The 22,401-nt window shown below is 40.5% G+C and overlaps 1 protein-coding gene across 1 annotated transcript; it reads right to left on the bottom strand.

Annotated features, from left to right (window-relative positions):
* Positions 1-1,739: 1,739 nt before the first annotated feature.
* Positions 1,740-22,199, bottom strand: prtfdc1a (phosphoribosyl transferase domain containing 1a). Its single transcript, XM_051097540.1, has 9 exons — positions 22,147-22,199; positions 21,871-21,977; positions 21,292-21,475; positions 18,185-18,250; positions 11,809-11,826; positions 5,649-5,731; positions 5,439-5,485; positions 5,223-5,299; positions 1,740-2,201 (listed from the first exon to the last, which is right to left on the bottom strand). The coding sequence occupies exons 1-9, from the start codon at positions 22,192-22,194 to the stop codon at positions 2,154-2,156; spliced, it is 678 nt and encodes a 225-aa protein (XP_050953497.1). The 5' UTR covers positions 22,195-22,199; the 3' UTR covers positions 1,740-2,153.
* Positions 22,200-22,401: the final 202 nt, after the last annotated feature.

The following is a 22,401-nucleotide window of genomic DNA, read 5'->3' as shown; positions in this document are numbered from 1 at the left end:
TTAGACAATTGCGAGTGAATAGATATTGGTGTTAGCCAGTTAGCCAGAGACCTACAAGCTCTGACACACACACACACACAACTAAATATGGATTCTGCATGCTACGAAGTACATGAGAACAATTTTTTAAAAATTAATCCACTTATAAATAAAATAATCCTGATAAATAAAAATAATCCTGATAAATAAAAATTTCCTGATAATTTACTTACCCCATGTCATCCAAGATGTTCATGTTTCTCTTTCTTCAGCTGCAAAGAATTTAAAGTTTTTGAGGAAAACATTTCAGGATTTTGCCCCATATAGTGGAATGCTCAATAGTGGTGCTCAATGGATTGAAGGTTAAAAATGCAGTTTCAATGCAGCTTCAAAGGGCTCTAAACGATCCCAGCCAAAATGATTGTTGATTTTCTTAAAAAACATAATACGTATATATGTTTTAACCAAAACTGCTCGTCTACTCTAGCTGTGATGCACATACATACTCTGTGGACTCCTGAGAGTTAGGGTGTGTCTAAAAACTCCCATCTCATTTTCTCCTCCAACTTCAAAATCGTCCTACATCACTGTTTTCCCCCCTTTTTTTTTTTTTTTTTTGTAAAAGGCATTTGACCCTCTCTGCATGTTCACTTTATAAACACTGGGTCAGTACTTCAACTTGAAACAGCTTAATTTTCATTTTAAAAATGACTTGTTTTTATGATTTGGAATTGACTTTTTCTTTATACAATAAAATAACAATAACTTTATACACGAAGCACTTTCAGATGTAAAACTTTGCAGGATGTTTTCATTTTCTTAGAGCTACGTAACACACTGCATGAAAAGTCATTTGCATAACCTTGCATGCATGTCAACCTGTTGTTGTGGACTCCCAAAACCAAAATATGTACCTTTCATAATCCATAATAGGGGCACTTTAAAATTTTTCAGCAGTTTGAAGTACAATAGTTCTCCTGTGTGAATGGACCAGACAGGCTTGCCTTTGCTGCCCATGTGCATCAGTAAGCCTTGGGCACCCATGACCCTAACACCGGTTCACCAGTTGTCCTTCCTTGCACCAAGTACTAACAACTATTGCACACTGACTAGTGTGATTGGTATGATTTAATCAATGTTATTCACTTCACCTGTCAGTGGTTGCAACATTGTGGATTATGAGTGTATATACTGTCACACAGTTTTTATATGAACATGTTTTTTAAGCCCAAGATGCTGGGAAAGACAACAGTATCCATGCAACACTACACTGTAAAAAACAATTTGTTGAGTCAAATTAAAATAATTTGTAACCTGGCTGCCTTAAAATTTTAAGTTCAGTCAACTCAAAAAAAAATTTTATTCAACTTGAAATGTTAAATTATACTAAGTGACAACTTAGATATTTGAGTTGAATCAACTTAAAATTTTAAGGCAACTGGGTTACTTACCCATCTGTTAAGTTTAGCAAACACAAATATCTAAGTTGTTACTTAGTACAACTTAACATTTCAAGTTGACTAAACTTATTTTAGTTGACTGAACTTAACATTTTAAGGCAGCAGGGTAACAAATTATTTTAAGCTAACTCAACAAATTGTTTTTTTTTTTTTTTAACCGTGTACATACTGTAGGACAAGTGGTTTAGAGAATGGATGGAAGGATATAAAACTTGTTTATACTATTAATCTGTAATGTCTCCTCAACAGATGAAATATGTCTGCTACACCCTGATCACAAGTACAAAAATTTTATTTACAAGGAATTATTGCAATATCAGACATTTTTTAAAACAATGAAGAGGAAAAGAGTTGTCATCACCAAACCCTCAAGCATTTGGTATGCTTGAAAACATGCGAAATCCTCAACAGCATGGATGGACTCTTAAACAAATATCTTCTAAACAGGACAAAAATGAACAGCTGGGCTCCTAAACTGATACGGCATATAAAATAGGACACAGTAAGTCTGTTTTCCACATCATATCATGTTAGTATTGCGATGTGACTTTACCCAATACATGCAAAACTTATTATATAATATTTCAAACATAATTTAGCATGTCAGTTACAGATATTGGATCTCTGACTTGAGAACACAGTAATCTTGTGTCAAAACGAGGTTTTCATCTGTTATGGTAATATAAATGTCCATTCCTCTTGAAAGGAGTTTTGTCACACTTTATATTTCTGTTTCCCCATCTCACTGATGACGCAGATATGCTGTGAAGGGGAAGAAAATCGCTTACGTGAGTCAAGCGATAAATAAAGCAGAAAATAAAGCTGTAGAAGTAAAGGAGCAGTATGTTTGCTTCTGCTTGTCTGCAGTGTGACAGAAAGATGTTTTCCATCACATTTACAGCTGTAGGAGGGGCATGTACATATGATGTGCGAGGCTGATTAGAGTTTTCTAGGAAAGATGAATGTTGTGCTGCATGCCAGATTTCATTTGGATGTTCACCAAGTCCTGCTCAACACTCAGTGATGACATTAAAGCTGCAGGTTCAGATGACTGTGAGATTCATCTCTTATATAATGTGGTATGATGAGCTTTAAAGTTGGTAGGCCTTTTTATGCAGCTTTAAACCTTTTCCAGTCCAGGTTTTCAGGATGTCAGTAGTGCTGTGTTTTGATGTACTTGAATCTAGTCCTGCTTCAGACTCAGCCAATGTTGTTAGGTTTGGCTACTCCAAGGGGAAAAAATTTGGTCCTGCTGGTAAATGCCATAACTGTAACATTTGGAACTATTTTATGAGGGGGCAATTTTGTGCGAATTCGTACAATGCGATTGGTACTGAAAGGGCGATTTGTAGAAAAAAATAATCATGAAGGACCATCCCTCAACCTGTAGTGGGGCTCAAGCTGATGGTACAAAAAGCATGAATAAAATTGTACAAATTCATATAAAATAACCACCAATTTGCCAAACTGCAAATATATTTCAACGTTTATAGCTGTTATAGTGCCAGCTGTAATCCAATCCCCTTAACTTTGCATGCTTGTTTTGAATCACCTGTCGCATGTGTTTTCGGTTTTGTGAAGTTTTCCTTTAGGCTTTATAGGATTTTTGTTAAATTTGAACAGGCCCCGTTTCTAAACAACCTTGTTATAGCTTCCCAAGGAGTACATTTCCACATTCTTTTGATAATTATTGATCTAGAGAATCCAGGGAATTGTACATCAGTTTAACAAAAACCAAGGACTAGTTTGCAAAAGTTTTTTTACATCTTCTGAATTATTTAACAAATTGACACCAGTGGTTCTAGAGCTAAAGTTGTTAAGAATGAGGAGTTCTATCATATGATACAAAATCGTGTGTAGGTGCGAACCCCCAACCCCCCCTCACCCCCAGTGGCCAATTTCTCACAGACCTTTGGGGCCGTGAGTCGAACAGGCCCACAGAGTTTTGTTCCGGCCTCTATTAACCTTGTCTAATAGGTGCTCAAACTTCATCTGCCAGTGACAAGCATGTTTTGGTCGAAACACATGCCGAAGCCGCAATCTACTCCGGTTGCCACGCCGGAGCCGCAACACACTGCAGACGTGTGCAGTGTGTGGTAAGAGATTTATTCATCATACAGGGTAGATAGCTTCACTTATAACGTGAGTGTTTTTTTAAAATGCATAAACTTGCACTAGAATAAGCTAGGCTAATCAGTGATGATGTTCTTTGATAATGTTAGGCTGCTTTTAGCCTTATGCTGAAGCTGGTTTCAGGCAATGAAAATAAGTATGTAAATAATGAAATAAATTAGCACGATCTTGTAGGCTGACGATAGGACCGAACACTACTGTAGCGTATTATTTACTCACGCTTCATGCATCCTAGGTGTATATGACTTCTTTCAGACGAATGCAATCAGAGTTATATTAAAATTTATCCTGGCACTCCCAAGCTTTAGAACGGCATAGACGGGTGTTTCTCTTCATCACTCCAAAACAAGTCCAATAATATGCATCCATCCATAATAAAAAGTGCCTCACACGGCTCCAGGGGGTCAATAAAGTCCTCCTGTAGCGAATCAATGCTTTTTTGTAAGAAATAGATCCATATTTAAAACGTATTAATTTTAGCTTGCGCTAACAGTTTTACACGGAACTTGCTTCTTTCACAAGGGGCAAGGCAGTACTGAAACATCGTCTGTTCGCCAGTTGCAATGCAGTGGGACAGCTAACCAATCACAACACATTTCGTACTTCGGAAGGCGGGCCTTCATTAAACCCGGGACTAATCGAGCCACCCCTTTAATATTCACTCTCCAGAGAAACTTTTTACACTGGTTTGGTTGAAAATGTCAAAATACCCCAAAATTTTGCCAGGCTGACGATCAAATCTGAGGCATGCGTTTTGTCCAGCATGAGCCAAGTATTCCATTAACATAAGACAATTGAGGCTGCGACTGACGTTTAGCTTGAACCCTTACGTGCTTGAACCCTTAATGATTGATGTGTTTGACTATGTTTACATCATTACTAATAAAGTTTCTTTGGTTTCTGGTTATGTTCAGCTGTGTCTTGTTTAGTTGTAAGATAAAGATACCTATATATCTAGCCTTGTAGTCTTGTTTTAGTTTATCAGTCTTAGTTTTGCTTTATAACAGCTCGGATGGACAGCTTCTTGTTTTAAGCCTGAAATACACTACACAGTTTTTGATCTGATTTACAGTCTGGAGAAGTTGACGCTAGTTGCCAGTCTGCAGATTTAAGTTTCAAAGAAAACTGTGTGGTGTATGATGGTCACAGACTCGATTTTTTTAGCCTCAGACTTTGATTCCATCCAGTTGGAGGATACCAAACATGTGATATTTTCAGCCGATTTTAGAACAATTCAATTCTTAGCAACAAGGCCCACATTTCTGCCTGAGTTTGTTGTGATGGGAACAACTTGAAAGTCTGGTACTGTGTGATTTTCAGTCATGTAGTGTATGATGGCCAGCTGTCATTTGTCACTATTGTGTATGATGCCTAAAAACCTGTTCAGATTTTAAAGGTTGTGTAGTGTATTCCAGCCTTTATTTGTTTAATTTAAATACTGGTGTATATAAATCTTCGCCTCAACTACTCCCTCCTGCAATGCTACTATTTGTCAGCAGCTGACTGGTTCCAAAAAAAAATAAAAATTACTACCATGATAATATGTCCACAAAACAATTGTACTCTGTACTTTTTTTTTTAGACTTAAATCAAAGTTTCACATTATTTCAATTTAAAAAGTCATAGAATAAAAAAAGGATTTGATCTTACATTGAGGTCTCTGAAGTACTCGTTGTAGTCCAGAGCATAACCCACCACAAAACGATTAGGAATGACAAATCCAACATCTGCAGAGAAACATAAATATCCAGATCACTCTAATCACAGTCACGTTCAGATAATCTCTCTATCCCCTGTGTAATATTGTGATTCATTACGGCCTATTTCTACAGCCCAAGTAGTGTTTGAGCACCCTTGATCACTCACAGTCTGGAAGCTCTGCTGTCCCTTGAGGAACCCTCTTCACCAGCAGCCTGAGTGAGGAAACACAGGAACACATTAACGAAACACCCTTAACCTCTATTAGATCTCATTCAGAATTATGAAAATGTCAAAATGTGCCCCTCTAGATTCATCGATTCATTCTTAGGCTGCGCATCCTCTTATAGTGTTTTAAAATAATTCCTCTGATCTCACCCTGCAACTTTAACCATTTTGGGCTGGAAAGTTTCCACGTGCTGTAGAAGGGCTCTAATGGTCTTTCCTGTGTCCACTATTGCCTGCAAGGATATAAATACATATAAGATTACACAATGGAATGGCTATATGGTGCTACATGAGAGAAAACTCTGTTCTAATAAGCTGGCTATTTGAATTCTGTCTTCATGTGGAGCTCTGCAGGTGCAGATTCCATGTGGGTTTGCTCATAAATGATTACTTGTAGTCTACATAGAGAGCAATTTTGTGAGCCATAACATATAATTTTTCACATGAAGCATACAAGAAAAACACACAATTGATATCAAAAGAGTTTGATGTTATAAAGATAACAATGCAATACTCAAATTAGCATACAAGCACTATACTTCAGAATTTTGGCATTGATGACAGTTAAAGAAGTCTCTAATTCTCACCAAACTATATTTATTTGATCAAAATACTGTAAAAACAGCAACACTGTGAAATATTATTAGGTTTAAAATAACTGCTTTCTATTTAAATATATTTTACATGTATTTTTTGATGGCAAAGCTGAATTTTCAGCATCATTACTGTAGTCTTCAGTGTCTCATGATCCAGAAATCATTCTAACATGCTGGTTTCATGCTCAAAAAACATTTTCTTATTGGAATCATCTGAAAGTAGTTGCACTACTTTTTATTCTTGGAAATCATGATACATTTTTTAGGATTCTTAGACAAACAGAATGCATCCTTGCAGAACAAACGTAATAAATAAATAAATAAACAAATACATAAATCCCAAACTTTTGAATACCAGTATACAAAGTACACACATGGTAAGCACTTTGTCCTCCATCTTTTCAGTTTTCACTGAGCTCATTGCAATGCATTCTGACGAATGCTTCATGTCTACAGTGCAGCTATACTATGATGCTTTTTATAACAGTGCTAATTTTCCAGAGTAAGAGAAAATGAGTGTTTAACTTACAAATGAACCATCCAGTAAATAAAAGAACAACGAAAATTGGCCCACAACTTTTAATGAGAGTTTATAACAGTTAACAAAACTCACCCAAAGGTTATGGAAAAAAATGATCAACAGCACTGTTTGTATTTAATGCAACAGCACATGTGATTGTCAGGATTCTGTCTCGTCTGTTATGTTTTTCCTAGTGTTTTTTTTTCCCTTATGGTTCTTGTACATTTGGTTTAGTCTGTGTTCCCCCCTTTGGTTTTGTGCTTTTTGGTTTAGTCTTGCCCTTATTTGTACTTCCCCTCGTTTGCTCGTTTGTTGCCACACCCCTGTTTCTGTGTATTTATAGTCTTGTCTGCTCACACCCGATTGTCGGTCGATGTTGTTACTTCGTGTTTTTCCCTGTTCTGTGGATTTATGTTTGTTTTTGCTGGACTTTTTCACCTTTCTTTAATAAAGTGTTTTGTTATATTCCCGTGTTCCTGGCATCTCTCTGGATCTTCGCTCCTGCACACGACCGTGACAGTTCGACCGAACCGGAACTAAAGATGAGTCAGGCTGAGGCTACACTGTGGGGAATACGGCAAGGTGGTCGTGGGTTGGAGCGGTATGTGGAGGATTTTATCGAGTTATCCCACCAGGTAGGCTGGCCCGAAGCTTCTCTCTCCGCTGTGTTTGTTTTGGGGCTGGATGATGAGACGATACGCTGCAATCTTCCCGCTAGTAGTTTCTCCTTGATCGAGCTAATCAATCTTATTCTCTATTTAAACGGATCTGATTTTGAAGTAGAGGTTCTAAGTCCGATTCAGTCTCATCTTCCAGTCCCCTCCCAGACGCAGCGCAACGTGCCAGCCTGCCCTAAGCCGAGAACCTCCACATACCGTCCTAACGGCTCGAACCGCCAGACCAGTCCCACATCACCAGTCATCCTCCAGAGCTCCACTGTGGTCCTCAGCCCGATGCAGCCGGCTTCCTCTCCGCGCTCAAGCCCGCCGGCTTCCTCTCCGCGCTCAAGCCCGCCGGCTTCCTCTCCGCGCTCAAGCCCGCCGGCTTCCTCTCCGCGCTCAAGCCCGCCGGCTTCCTCTCCGCGCTCAAGCCCGCCGGCTGCTCTCCGCCGCTCAAGTCTGCGGCTCAAGCCCGCCGGCTTCCTCTCCGCGCTCAAGCCCGCCGGCTTCCTCTCCGCGCTCAAGCCCGCCGGCCACCAGGCCCACGCCAGAGTCTGCACGCAAGATGGCTGCCACGCCAGAGTCTGCACGCAAGATGGCTGCCACGCCAGAGTCTGCACGCAAGATGGCTGCCACGCCAGAGTCTGCACGCAAGATGGCTGCCACGCCAGAGTCTGCACGCAAGATGGCTGCCACGCCAGAGTCTGCACGTAAGATGGCTGCCATCCCACAGTCTAATCACAAGATGGCTGCCATTTCAAAACCTGCTCAAGTCACGTCCACCAAGCCAAAGCATGTTCACGCCATGCCTGCCGCTCCAGGGCCTGCTCACGCCATGCCTGCCGCTCCAGGGCCTGCTCACGCCATGCCTGCCGCTCCAGGGCCTGCTCACGCCATGCCTGCCGCTCCAGGGCCTGCTCACGCCATGCCTGCCGCTCCAGGGCCTGCTCACGCCATGCCTGCATCTCCAGGGCCTGCTCACGCCATGCCTGCCGCTCCAGGGCCTGCTCACGCCATGCCTGCCGCTCCAGGGCCTGCTCACGCCATGCCTGCCGCTCCAGGGCCTGCTCACGCCATGCCTGCCGCTCCAGGGCCTGCTCACGCCATGCCTGCCGCTCCAGGGCCTGCTCACGCCATGCCTGCCGCTCCAGGGCCTGCTCACGCCATGCCTGCCGCTCCAGGGCCTGCTCACGCCATGCCTGCCGCTCCAGGGCCTGCTCACGCCATGCCAGAGTCTGCACGCATGATGGCCGCCATCCCCAAACCTGTTCACAAGATGGCTGCCATCCCAGAGCCAGTCCACAAGATGGCCGCCTTCCCCGAGCCTGTTCTCAAGATGGCCGCCTTCACAGAGCCAGTTCACAAGATGGCCGCCTTCACAGAGCCAGTTCACAAGATGGCCGCCTTCACAGAACCAGTTCATAAGATGGCCCACGTGCTGGACTCACCCCTAATGGCTGTATGGGGAGCAAAAAAGGCGATCCGTCACGTCACGGCCACTGCTGCACAACCACGTCAAGCAACTGAGTCACGTCAAGCAACTGAGTCACGTCAAGCAACTGAGTCACGTCAAGCAACTGAGTCACGTCAAGCAACTGAGTCACGTCAAGCAACTGAGTCACGTCAAGCAACTGAGTCACGTCAAGCAACTGAGTCACGTCAAGCAACTGAGTCACGTCAAGCAACTGAGTCACGTCAAGCAACTGAGTCACGTCAAGCAACTGAGTCACGTCAAGCAACTGAGTCACGTCAAGCAACTGAGTCACGTCAAGACACAGCTGCTGTTCTCCATGAGTCAAGCCAAGTCACAGCTGTGTTCCAAGAGCCAAGTCAAGATACAGCTGTTGTTCCCCAGGAGTCAAGTCACGCTGCTGCCGCCGCTGCCGCCGCCGCGGAGTCAAGTCACGCTGCTGCCGCCGCCGCCGCGGAGTCAAGTCACGCTGCTGCCGCCGCCGCGGAGTCAAGTCACGCTGCTGCCGCCGCCGCCGCCGCGGAGTCAAGTCGTGCCTCAGCTGATCTTCACAAATCCAGTCTAGTCACTACAAGTCTAGCTTCCAAGTCACACAACGTCAAGGCTGTCGTTTCTGAGTCGAGTAGGCTCACAACTGGTCTCCAGGAACCACGTCAAGTCACCAATGCTCTCCAAAGGTCTAGTCAAGTCACACCTGCTGTTCCAGCACAGTCAAGTCATTTTACAGCTGCTGTTCCTACAAAGTCAAGTTATGCCACAGCAGCTGTTCCCTCAAAGCTAAGTCAGATCACAGCTGCTTGTCCCACATCAAGTCAAGTTACAGCTATCCCTTCAGAGCCAAGTCAAGTCACAGCTGTTTCACTTGAGCCAGGTCACGCCTCATCTGACCACCCAGAGCCTAGTCACATCTCGTCTAACCACTCCGAGCCTAGGCATGCCTCGTCCGATGGCCCAGGGTTGAGTCACGTCCTGTCCAACGGCCCAGTGTCTAGTCACAGCTCATCCGACATCCCAAGGTCACGACCTAACATGACAGCCAGCGTATTGGACCCACCACAACCACCCGCTGCGGCTCTTCCTTTGATGGCAGTTGCTATCTGGTGTGTGTGGGCTGCACACTGTGCCCCTGAGGCCATGTCTGTTCATACGTCAGTTTCTGAGGTCGCATCTGGTCACCACCCTGCTCCAGAGCGCTCGTCTGATCACAAGCCCGCTCTGGGACCACCCTCGGTCGGGGAAGCTGCGCCAATGCCTCCAGAGGTGTCAGCCACGGCTGTAGATCCTCCAATGGAGGCGGCGTCCCTCAACAACCTTTCTGCTTCTCCCCTATTCTGTCTGCCTCCTCTATCTCTGCTTTCCCCAGGTCCCAGGCCAGGAGACGGTTTCCTGCTCCGCTCCAGCTCCCGCCTGGTCTCAGGCCTGCTCCAGAGTTCCTGTCTGGTCTCAAGTCAGCTCCAGGGCTCCTGTCAGTTGGAGAAGCTGTGCCAATGCCTCCTGAGGTGTCTGCTTCTGCTGTGGATCCTCCTTCGGAGGCAGCGCTCCCCCACAGACTCTCTGCTTCTCCCTTTCTTCTGTCCACCTTCTCTATCCCTGCTCTCCCCAGGTCCCAAGCCTTGACGCAGTTGCCCTGGAAGGCTCCTGAGCCGGAGCCCTGTCCAGCGCGCCCTCCAGAGTCGGCTCCTCCTCCAGCGCCCTCCAGCGCCCTCCAGAGTCGGCTCCTCCTCCAGCGCCCTCCAGAGTCGGCTCCTCCTCCAGCGCGCCCTCCAGAGTCGGCTCCTCCTCCAGCGCGCCCTCCAGAGTCGGCTCCTCCTCCAGCGCGCCCTCCAGAGTCGGCTCCTCCTCCAGCGCGCCCTCCAGAGTCGGCTCCTCCTCCAGCGCGCCCTCCAGAGTCGGCTCCTCCTCCAGCGCGCCCTCCAGAGTCGGCTCCTCCTCCAGCGCCCTCCAGAGTCGGCTCCTCCTCCAGCGCGCCCTCCAGAGTCGGCTCCTCCTCCAGCACGCCCTCCAGAGTCGGCTTCTCCTCCAGCGCGCCCTCCTGCGCGCCCTCCACAGTCGGCTCCTCCTCCAGCGCGCCCTCCTGAGCTACCATGGGCTGGTAGAACCCTAATTTCCCCCAAGGAGTTTTTGGGGGGGTTACTACTCCCTGGATTATCCATGGCCGCTTGGACTGTGTGCGCGGTCATGGCCCCTGATCCTCCTGATCCACCATGGCCGCTTGGACTGTGTGCGCGGCCATGGCCCCTGATCCCCCTGATTCGCCATGGCCGCCTGGTCAATACTCCTGGCCATGACTCCCTGATCTCCCAGACCCGCCCTGGAGGCATTAACCTGCTTCCCCGTATGTCTGCCTTGTGCGGCCTCCAGGGCGCCCACCCTCCCACTCCTAGGTGTTTAGTTACGGCGTGAGTCGCGCCTTAGGGGAGGGGGGGTAATGTCAGGATTCTGTCTCGTCTGTTATGTTTTTCCTAGTGTTTTTTTTCCCTTATGGTTCTTGTACATTTGGTTTAGTCTGTGTTCCCCCCTTTGGTTTTGTGCTTTTTGGTTTAGTCTTGCCCTTATTTGTACTTCCCCTCGTTTGCTCGTTTGTTGCCACACCCCTGTTTCTGTGTATTTATAGTCTTGTCTGCTCACACCCGATTGTCGGTCGATGTTGTTACTTCGTGTTTTTCCCTGTTCTGTGGATTTATGTTTGTTTTTGCTGGACTTTTTCACCTTTCTTTAATAAAGTGTTTTGTTATATTCCCGTGTTCCTGGCATCTCTCTGGATCTTCGCTCCTGCACACGACCGTGACAGTGATGGAGTGATCTTCACGGGTGATTTCAGACTGGAAAATGTCTGATATGAAATCTGATCTGAAAGGAAAATACCTTTCTACTCTATTGTTTTCCAGACAAAACCCAGACTACCCTGCACATGGGAATTATACTCCCCACCCCCCACCCACCACCCTCCTCCCCAAATATAATTGCAGTTCTTCCGTTTTGTGATAACATTTAATGATGTATCTTCATACTTTTTAAACATGCAATAAACAAGACAACACACACACATACAAACACATCTTACCTCCACAATCAGGACATTCTTTGTGGCATTTGAGGTGAAAAAAAAAACAGAGAGAAACACTTGAGTTACATACAAGGATTAATATAATGGCACATTATTTAGATCCATTTTGGATCATTTATTTCTATTTTAACTCTTTTTTTCGTATGTAGTTTCTTACATTAACATCTGCTGTATGTGGTATAAATGCATTTTGGACAAGCTGTAGAAATGTGATACTAAAGTCTCTAAGGAACCAAGCATCAGTCACACACATTAGATATGACGTCATATCTAATGTTAATAAATTACTGATTGCTGCTAATAAATATAATCAATAACAGTCATCTGCTCACTGCAGATTTTCCTGATGCTTCATATCACTCACAGAATTAGATTTGTAATAATTAAGCAATTTGTAATAATTAAGCAATATGGTTGCTCCATCCAGACCGTAATCTGATGATTATTCTTAAGGATTAATCCAATTATTTGCCTTCAACAGCTTCAGTCTTTCCTGCATGGCTGAATATTGTACCATTCATCTAGGATAAAGCCTCTGGCTCTTTGCAGAATGCTAGAGGTGAGAATCTCTTTGTACTTTTGTGCTCCAGAACGTCTGAGGAAGAATCAATAATGGACTGGTGCCATTTTTTTTTTTTTTTTTGACAGGGTTTATGGTGTCATGATTGTGCTATAAGGATGGGACTATAATGGAACAGAAAGCTCTTTTTTCTGGTAATTTTATGATTACCAGTATACAGCAAATATTAGACCTAAAGATCTAGTCTACTTCAGGTTCTCATCACTTTGCTAGTAAAAGCGGTGATGTATATACATTGATCATGGCATAACATTATGGACACCTTCCTAATATTGTGTAGGTCCCCCTTTTGCTGCCAAAACAGCCCTGATCTGTCACGGCATGGACTCCACTAGACCCCTGAAGGTGTGCTATGGTATCTGTCACCAAGATGTCAGCAGCAGATCCTTTAAGTCTTGTAAGCTGAAAGATGAGGCATCCATGTTTGTTGACTTGTTTGCTCAGGAAATCCCTCAGATGCTCAATTGGATTGAGATTTTGGGAAAAAATCTCAATACCTCAAGCTCGTTGTTGTCCATTCCTGAACCATTTTTGTTTTGTGGCAGAGTGCACTGTCCTGCTGAAAGAGACCACAGCCACCAGAGAATACTATTTTCATGGTCTGCAACAGTGGTGGTACATGTCAAAGTAACATTCACATAGATGGCAGGACACAAGTCTTCCCAGAACAATGCCCAAAACATCACACTGTCTCTTCCCATAGTGCATTCTGGTGGCATGTGTTCCCCAGCTAAGTGATCCACACGTACTCGGCCATTCTTGTGATGTAAAAAAAAAAAAACGTGATTCATCAGACAAGGCCACCTTCATCCATTGCTCCATGATCCAGTTCTGATGCTCACGTGCCCACTGTTGGTGCTTTCGGCAGTGAACAGGGTTCAGCATGGCCACCCTGACTGGTCTATGGCTATGCAGCCCCATATGTAACAAACTGCGATGCACTGTGTATTCTGACACCTTTCCATCAGAACCAGCATTAAATTCTTGAGCAATTTAAGCTACAGTAGCTCGTCTGTTGGATCAGACCACAGGAGCCAGACTTCACTCCCCACGAGTATCAATGAGCCATGACCCTGTCGCCAGTTCACCACTTTTCCTTCCTTAAGCCACTTTAGATAGATACTGAACACTGCAGACAGGGAACACCCCACAAGAGCTGCAATTTTAAAGATGCTCTGACCCAGTTGTTTAGTCATTACAATTTGGCCCTTGTCAAACTCTCTCAAATCCTTATGCTTGCCCATTTTTCCTGCTTCTAACAGATCTTTGAGGACAAAATGTTCACCTGCTGCCTAATATATCCCACCCCACTAACAGGTGCCGTGATGAAGAGATAATCAGTGTTATTTACTTCACCCGTCATTTTTTTAATACATTTTTTTGTAAATTTATGTCAAAGTTGTCAAAATTTTCTTGGTTAAATAAACATTGCTTACACTATCAGAAAAAGTATTTTTACATTACCACTGTAATCAATATTCTATTATTACAGCCAAGTATGAATCTCATCGAGCATTTTACATTTGTTCCAAAATAATAACTCAAGGCAGAAACAGTTTCAAACAATACATTTTATTTGCAAACTTATGTTCAGCTATTTTTGTAAATAGTTAACCTTTAACTATTTTTGGATTATTCAGATCATTAGTCATCAAAGCTCATTAAATATTGGTCACAAACCAACAGATTAACTTTAAATTTCACCAAGCTAATTACTTACTGAAAACTCCCACAGGTCATGTTTTTTATGGCATTTTAAGTCTAATTTTGACATAATAAAGTGGTTTTATGTAAGTATGTGAGTTGTTTACTTTTTTAAATTAGTCTTCCCATTTAATTGCTTATTCAGACTGATTTGCAAATGCAGAACATGCACCAGGGTTGCCAGGTTTTCACAACAAAACCTGCCCAATTGCTACTCAAAACTAGCCCAATCACGTTTTGAGGGGGTCGCCTGTAAAAAAAAAAAAAAAAAAAAAAAAAAAAAAAAAATGCATTCCGATGTTGCCCTGGTAAATTTGCATTTAAGGGGTTAAATATGATGTTACTGGAGTCGAGCAACAGTGTCACATTAGCCCAATTCCATGGGAAAATCACAGACTTGGCAACACTGACATGCACGAACATAAGAGGCAGGATCTATCCCATGAATCAATCACAGCCGAATATAATCAGTCATATGCATTCATATCGCGATGGAGGCAATGACTTTCCCCCATTCATTCTCAGTTACCCCCCCACCAAACTCACTGCATGTTTTGAAGGGGTCTGTTAAAACTAAGTGGGCTCAGGGGAGGCGAGAGAGATGCAAATCCCCGCTGTAACTTTACCTGCTGGTATCACTGTTATCACAATTTATTTATTTTTTATTATTATTTTTTTTTTTACAAGCATTTCAATGTTGTATTTTGTAATATTGCCATTGTTTTATTTTTGTACTATAATTTTTTTTTCTCATCCAATATTTTGAGGAGACACTGCCTCCCTTACCTTTAATGTTTTAGAACTCTTCTGAAGAGATACAATGATGTGGTTTGTTGTTGAAAACCTCAGACATATGACCACCAGCCTTCGAACCAGTATGTACTTCCTCACTAAACACACTAACCCATTTAACAGTCTGCTGTTAGAACAGCGCCTGATTCAAGATCCATACAGATACACAATCAGTTTATCAGACCCCAATACTGTGTAATCATTAAAATCGCAAACAAAATGCTACAGGGGAAATTATTACACAGCTTGTCTGAATGTTCTAGGGTATGCGTGTGTGTGTGTGTTCTGGAAGTTTATACACATGACTTGTTGGAACAGATTAGGGCTGACTTTACACGCATTGTACTGAGAGTCAGCGTACTATGAAAACAAACAGATTTATTTTTATGCATTTACAGAGAAGCTGAATGGAATCTTAATAGCATGACTAGGTTTTTAAATTTTTTTTTTTTGAATGTTGCTTCCAGGACGTTTGTTTATAGCTGTTAACCAAGTGAATACTAGGACATTACTACTTGGCTACTAGGATGTTGCTATGCAAATTTTAGCTAGGACATTTTGGGTAGTTGCTAGTATGTTGCTTGGTGACATGGATATTAGAGTCTTCTGAGTCTTCTGTTGTTTACTGGCCCAAGTCAAAAGGGCACACCTCTTAGTCTCTCTGATATCTTGAGGGGGTTTCGCAACGGGTAGTTATTGAAACTATAGGAGCTAGCCACCATGAGAACTACATTTTGGTTGCATTTGCTCCAGCAGTAGGAACTCTGAAGTGACGTGAAGGAGAATGCAAAAGTGCCTGGACTGATGTATTTTTTAATTTCTGATTGTATGGTTTTATATTGAAATTAATTGATTTTGAAAAAAAATAATCAAACAATGAAGCACCTTTACATTGAAGAAAGAACATGAGGCAAATCTAGAAACCAAGCAGTTTTCTGTTCGAAAGTAGTAATGTTGAATGAATCTATTCGGTCAAATGATATGGCAAAATATGGTCTGAAATAGTTTGATTCATTCTGACGGTTCCCTAATGCACTGGATAGTTTGCAGTGGTTTCTCACACTGCAAAACACTTTGTGTAAGCTACAAAGATGACAATTTGTGAAAACTGTGACGAAATGCGCATACATATTACGTATTCAGTCGTAGTGTTTTTTTATAAGTGACATTGCCAACTACTGCCCAGCTAACAGGGAACGTTCCCACAACTTTCATTAACGTTTCTTTAAAAGTATTTAAAGGTTAGGACAAAACATTCTTACAATAATGTTTATAGAATGTTCTAATAACATTATTAATGGTTTTTTTTTTTTTTACATTCTCGTAAAATTAAGAGAACATTCTTATAACAACATTCTCTGAACATTCTTTTGATGTTATTTGTACACAATTGAGGTTTTCGTAATGGTAAGAGAAAACGGTCTTAGAACAACATTCTTGGGACTTTTTTTGTGTGTTATTTGTACACAACTGAGGTTCTGGTAATGTAACAGAAAACGTTCTTAGAACAACATTCTCAGAACTTTTTTTTGTGTTATTTGTACACGATTGAGGTTCTCGTAATGTTAAGAGAAACGGTCTTAGAACAACAGTTTTGGAACGTTTTTAATGTTATTTGTACACAGTTGAGGTTCTTGTAATGGTAAGAGAAAACGGTCTTAGAACAACATTCTTGGAACTTTTTTTTTTGTGTGGTATTTGTACACGACTGAGGTTCTCGTAATGTAAGAGAAAACGTTCTTAGAACAACATTGTCGGAACGTTTTTTTTGTGTGTGTGTGTGTTATTTGTACACGATTGATGATCTTGTTATGATAAGAGAAAACGTTCTTAGAACAATATTCTCAGAACGTTTTTTTTTTGTTATTTGTACACGACTGAGGTTCTTGTTATGGTAAGAAAAAACAGTCATAGAACAACATTCTCGGAACGTTTTTTTTATGTTATTTGTACACGATTGAGGTTAATGTTAAAAGAAAACTTTGGTACAGCATGTATTTAAGAAACATTCTCCTAATGTTGATAGAAAAAAGTTTTTTAGAAATATAAGGTTCTCATAACGTTATGAAATAACGTTGTCATAACAGATATAAAAGATCAAAGGGAATGTTTGTCCAATTATTGTATAATCAGTAAAAAAAAAATCATAACATAAAATATGGGTGTTTTAAATGTAGAGAGAACATTCAAATTTAAGGTTCTCATGACATTATGACAATGGTAGATTGGGATGTTTCTGTAACAGTCAGATAACCAAGAAAAAAATGTTCCTCAAACATAAAAAAAAAAAAAAAAACATTAAAAAATAATGTTCTCATAACAGGTATAAAAGATCAAAGGAAATGCTTGTCCAACATTTGTTTAATCAGTAAAAAAAAAAAAAAAAATTCTCATAACATAAAATATGGCTGTTTCAAATGTAGAGAGAACATTCAAATATAAGGTTCTCATAACGATATGACAATGGTAATTTTGAATGTTCCTCAAACATTCAAAAAAAAAAAAAAAACTGGATGGTTTGAATGTTTACAAAACATTCAGAAATAAAGTTTTCATAAGTATCAAAGTCCCACCCAAACTCTAGCAGACCCAGTCACAATCTCACAATCATGACACCACACCCCATTATTATAGCATTAAATAACTACTTAAAAGCAAACTTTTTACAAACACAAGCACTTGAACATACATCAGTGTGATAGGAACTATCTAAAATTGTAGTACAAAAATAAAACAGAGCCAATATTACAAAAAATAAAATTAAAAAGTGTATAAATCACTTGTTTTTATAAAGTTACAGCAAGAGTCCATGTCTCTCACGCCTCCTCTGAGGCCATTGAGTTTTAATAGACCCCCTAAAGCGTGCAGTGAGTTTGTTGGGGGGGAACTGGGGAAAAGTCATGTGAGAGGAGGCAATGCCTCCATCGCAATATGACTGGATATAACTGGTTTTGATTGTCTGTGATTGGTTCATGTGATAAATTCCGCCTCCTGTGTTTGTGCATGTTCTTCATGAATCAGTCTGAATGCACAATATAATGGGAAGACTAATTTAAAAAAGTAAGTTAACAACTCACACACTTAGATATAATCACTTTGTTATGTCACAATAAAACCTAAAATAACATGAACACATGATCTGTGGTCATGTTTGTAGAGTTTGTATGTTTAATAGGGGATGTTTAAATCATTAACCCTAAATGCTGTATGAGCAATAGCGCCTTAGAATCACTACTAATAAAGCTCATTTTAATGCTTTCTTATGACAAGTAATAATGAAAAAAAAAGGTACAATACCTTCCCTTTCAGCATGGAGAGATCATCTGGTCCAATAATATGCAGATCTTCAGTGGACTGGTCATTCTGTAAAACACACAGTATGGAAAACAAACAGAAAGACGTTAAAAAGCCCCTGCTGTGGCCCTGTCAGCACATATGATCCTACAATCTCTATAGACATGAGCAGCGCGGACACAATCGACTGCTGTATGCCCGACAGAAGCTGCTTTTGTCTGATGAGACAATTGGGTTGCGTCCTCTGCTCAGGGTCAAGTTGATCTTCTGTGAAGGGGTGAAGTGGCTCTTCTGTGCTTGAGATGAACGTTCCGGATTGGTTGTGTTCAGCCAGGAAGTGGAGCCGCTGGCTGATGGACTGGAGGCTCCTCAGGGGCCCATGAGTAAAACTCCCCACTTTGAAGACCCACCCAGCCATGACAGAACAACCTGACCTTCACTGTATCCTCAGAGTGGATTCTCTCTGTGTATTTCAATTGTAGGAAGGCACATATTTTGAAAATATGTACTAAGACAAATTTAATTACTATAGTGGTACATTTGGATTTCTCTACAGTGAAAATAGTCTTGAAAGCCACAAACATACACAGACACACGCACACACACATGTTGTGTTTCCATGTTTTATGGGGACATTCCATAGGCATAATGGTTTTTATACTGTACAAACCGTATTTTCTATCGCCCTACACCTACCCTACACCTAAACCTAGCCCTCACAGGAGAATGTGCACACTTTTACTTTCTCAAAAAAAAAGAAAAAAGAAAAGAAAAAAGAAAAAAACTCATTCTGCATGATTTATAAGCGTATTTCCTCATGGGGACCTAAAAAATGTCCCCACAAGGTCAAAATTTACTGGTATTACTATCCTTGTGGGAACATTTGGTCCCCATAACGTGATAAATACCAGCTACACACACACACATGTTTGTTAAACGATATTGTCTATCCCCTAACCCAACCCTAATCCTAAACCTACCCCTTACAGGAAACATGTTTGCATAGTTATATTTTCAGATAAACATCATTTACTATTTTTAATAATTTTTCAAAAATTTCAAGTTTTACTATCCCTGTGGGGACATTTGGTCCCCACAATGTAGCAAAAACAAGTACACACACACACACACACACACAAAAGTGCGTCTCTTTGTACTAAATTGTGCAAACAACACCATCTGCTGACTAAACAGTCGGTTAGCTAATGACGTATTAAAAGGAAAGGTTTTAAATAATTGATTCAAACTAGTAGCAAATGATTTGTAAACGTGAAAACATTGGGAGAAAAACTGTGAGGTGAGTGAAATCACTGCAAAAAAAAAAAAAAAAAAAAAGAAAACACCTTTCAAATTAAGAGCTTAACAGAAACATGCTGATAAAGCAGTAGCATTTAACTAAAATATGTACTACAAACATGAATTTGACTCAGAAGAATGGGTGAATCATTATGAATCAATTCATCAAACTGATCAATTTATAAGACCCCAGGTGGAAGCATTTATTAATATCATTATTAGGCTTTTGTGTTTCTGTCTGTTTGTTTAAGCTGGTTTTTAGTAAATTTAAGTCAGTTACCCTCACTTCCACCAATGTTTCATAACCACAAAATGTCACAATATTCTGTCTCATATTTTGAACAGTATGTCTGATTAAAAACAAAATATTTTATAAAATATTTACCTTGACATAAATACCACTTATTTTAATATTCAGTTTTCTAATGCAATAAGACATCAAGAGTTGCTTAAAGTGTCCAAATACTTTTAGCATATAATACTGAAGTATCCTCAATACATAGGTCATCTCATGGTTGTTATTTCAGATTACAATGTTTTCCACAATGCTGAAACAAAAACTATTATGGTGCTGATTCCAAAGCAGTTTATCTGGCATTGTCTGTCTTTGCCAGTGTTATTTTACTATTGCTGAGATAGTGTTACTTATTTACAGTATTTATTTGTTTGTTTGTTTTGAATTCTTTTTGGATTTTCCATTTTGATTTTAATTTCAGTTAATGTTTTAGTAATTTTTATATGTATTTTTGTCATTTTTTTTTAGTTTTTTTTTAAAAATTGTTTTGTATTCTTATTTTATTTTAGTAGCAGGTTATTTAAGTATTTGAAGCTAAAACCAGGCTACATGAAAAGTAGACATTATTTCAGTTAATAGATATATATATATATTTCAAGTATATATATAATATATATGTAATATATATGTATGTTGGGTACAAGGCATTCACTCTCTGAAAATTTCAATTTGCATGACCTGTTAATTTTTACATTTATTTTGTGAATCCAATTATGTTTGGAAAATCTTAGAAGTCTGGTCAAATAATGAATTAAGAAGGCAATGTTACCATGTTTGATGTTGTGATGACATTGCTTAATACTAACTTATTCGTCACATTCTAATGAATGAATGAATAAATAAATTCAAGAATTCATCCAAGCGGTGTAGGCCTACCGTAGATTTTGGCAAATGTAGTAGTGAAGTACATGTTATATCATCCAGGTATTCAGGGATTTTCATTTGTGAAATGTGCATACTGTGCACTATATACATACTGTAGAGCATAAATAGTACAATACCATGGAAATACGTTATTCTTAGCATACAGCACTAGAGCGCCATCTGCTGATCACAGTCGATGACGGCCACTGCAACTCTATAAACTGTCAGAACACTTTTTGTTGTAGATATACACTAGGAAATATGACAGGCTCATGCACTGTAAAAAACAATTTGTTGAGTCAACCTAAAATAATTTGTAACCTGGCTTTAAGTTCAGTCAACTCAAAAAAAGTTTATTCAACTTGAAATGTTAAATTATACTAAGTGACAACTTAGATATTTGAGTTGAATCAACTTAAAATTTTAAGGCAGCTGGGTTATTTACCCATCTGTTAAGTTCAGCAAACACAAATATCTAAGTTGTACTTAGTACAACTTAACATTTCAAGTTGACTGAACTTAAAATTTTAAGGCAGCAGGGTAACAAACTATTTTAAGCTGACTCAACAAATTGTGTTTTTTATTTTTTACAGTGTGAGCGCTCTGCTATCTAACAGAAATAGTTTTGGCTATTATGATTTCTGTGTTTCCTCACCAGATAGCTCTTGAAGCGGATGAACTCTACTCTGGTGGTCAGTTGTCTGTTGGCGCTGCGGCTCTGAGCTTTAATCGATTCCACCAGGTCAGAACAGAACTTATATCCTCCCTTCAGAACACACAGAACCATCATATCATGATGTCCGATGTCTTCAAGGATGTCTCTAGCCAGACACTCAATCCTACAAATCACATTAGATCACAGTGTCACAAACTGTGTGTGTGAGGAGGTCATGTGATGTCATAAATTAGATTTAAGGGTCACATGAAGTTAATAGGCAACCCAAAATTCTTTGGAATGTGATTGTGGGGCTTAGAAAGCACAAGACTAAACAATGATTCAAATGAATAGTTGAGAACATAAAGTCTATATATTACATGTTTTTACGTAAGCTGGTTTCAGTACAAAATGACAGACATATTTAAGCAACAGAAATATTACAATGAGATCGAATTAATATCTAAACTGTTTCTCATAAACAAGTCTTGTGCTTCTCAGATTTTTCTCTTGAAAAACAATACAGCAATGGTGCAGCAATTGTTTGTGGAGGTGTTGTGTGTCCAGCAATGTGTTTACCTGTTCATAATGACTCCATGAGGGATATACACACACTCCAGATCACCCCGGTAATGCTCAGGATAATTAAACAGCTCCAAATTATAACCTGACCAGCCGTCTTTAATCTAAACCAACAACCAAAGGTAGAAAAGAAAATAAAATTGTTCATAGTAAAGTTTAGCTCAAGTAGAAATGACAAAATGCAAAAAGAAAATCACTAAGTAGGGATGCGAAATTAACAAGCTGTTAGTTGTAATTGCAGTGAGTAAAATCCAGTATGTTAGACATATTTACCACAACGCCTGGTTCTTTTCTCTGGTCAGCTGCCATGTCAGTGCTCATATGTGTGAGAGTGAAATAAACTGTGATGCTCACTGAGAGAGGACCAGACGTTTGTGCTCCCACCCATTTTACATTAATAAACAGAGTGGGAGGTGTTTCCAGTGTTTGCATTATTGAAATACTTTCCTTTTTGATAGACATAGGCAAAGTTTTGTTACAAATATTTTTTTTATAGCTTTTCTAGATAGTATTTTGTTCTTTCAAATG

This window comes from Labeo rohita, chromosome 24 (genome assembly GCF_022985175.1).
Source record: "Labeo rohita strain BAU-BD-2019 chromosome 24, IGBB_LRoh.1.0, whole genome shotgun sequence".
Taxonomy (NCBI): Eukaryota; Metazoa; Chordata; class Actinopteri; order Cypriniformes; family Cyprinidae; genus Labeo; species Labeo rohita.
The sequence above is the reverse complement of the archived record's forward strand: the minus strand, read 5'-3'. Positions and strand labels throughout refer to the sequence as shown.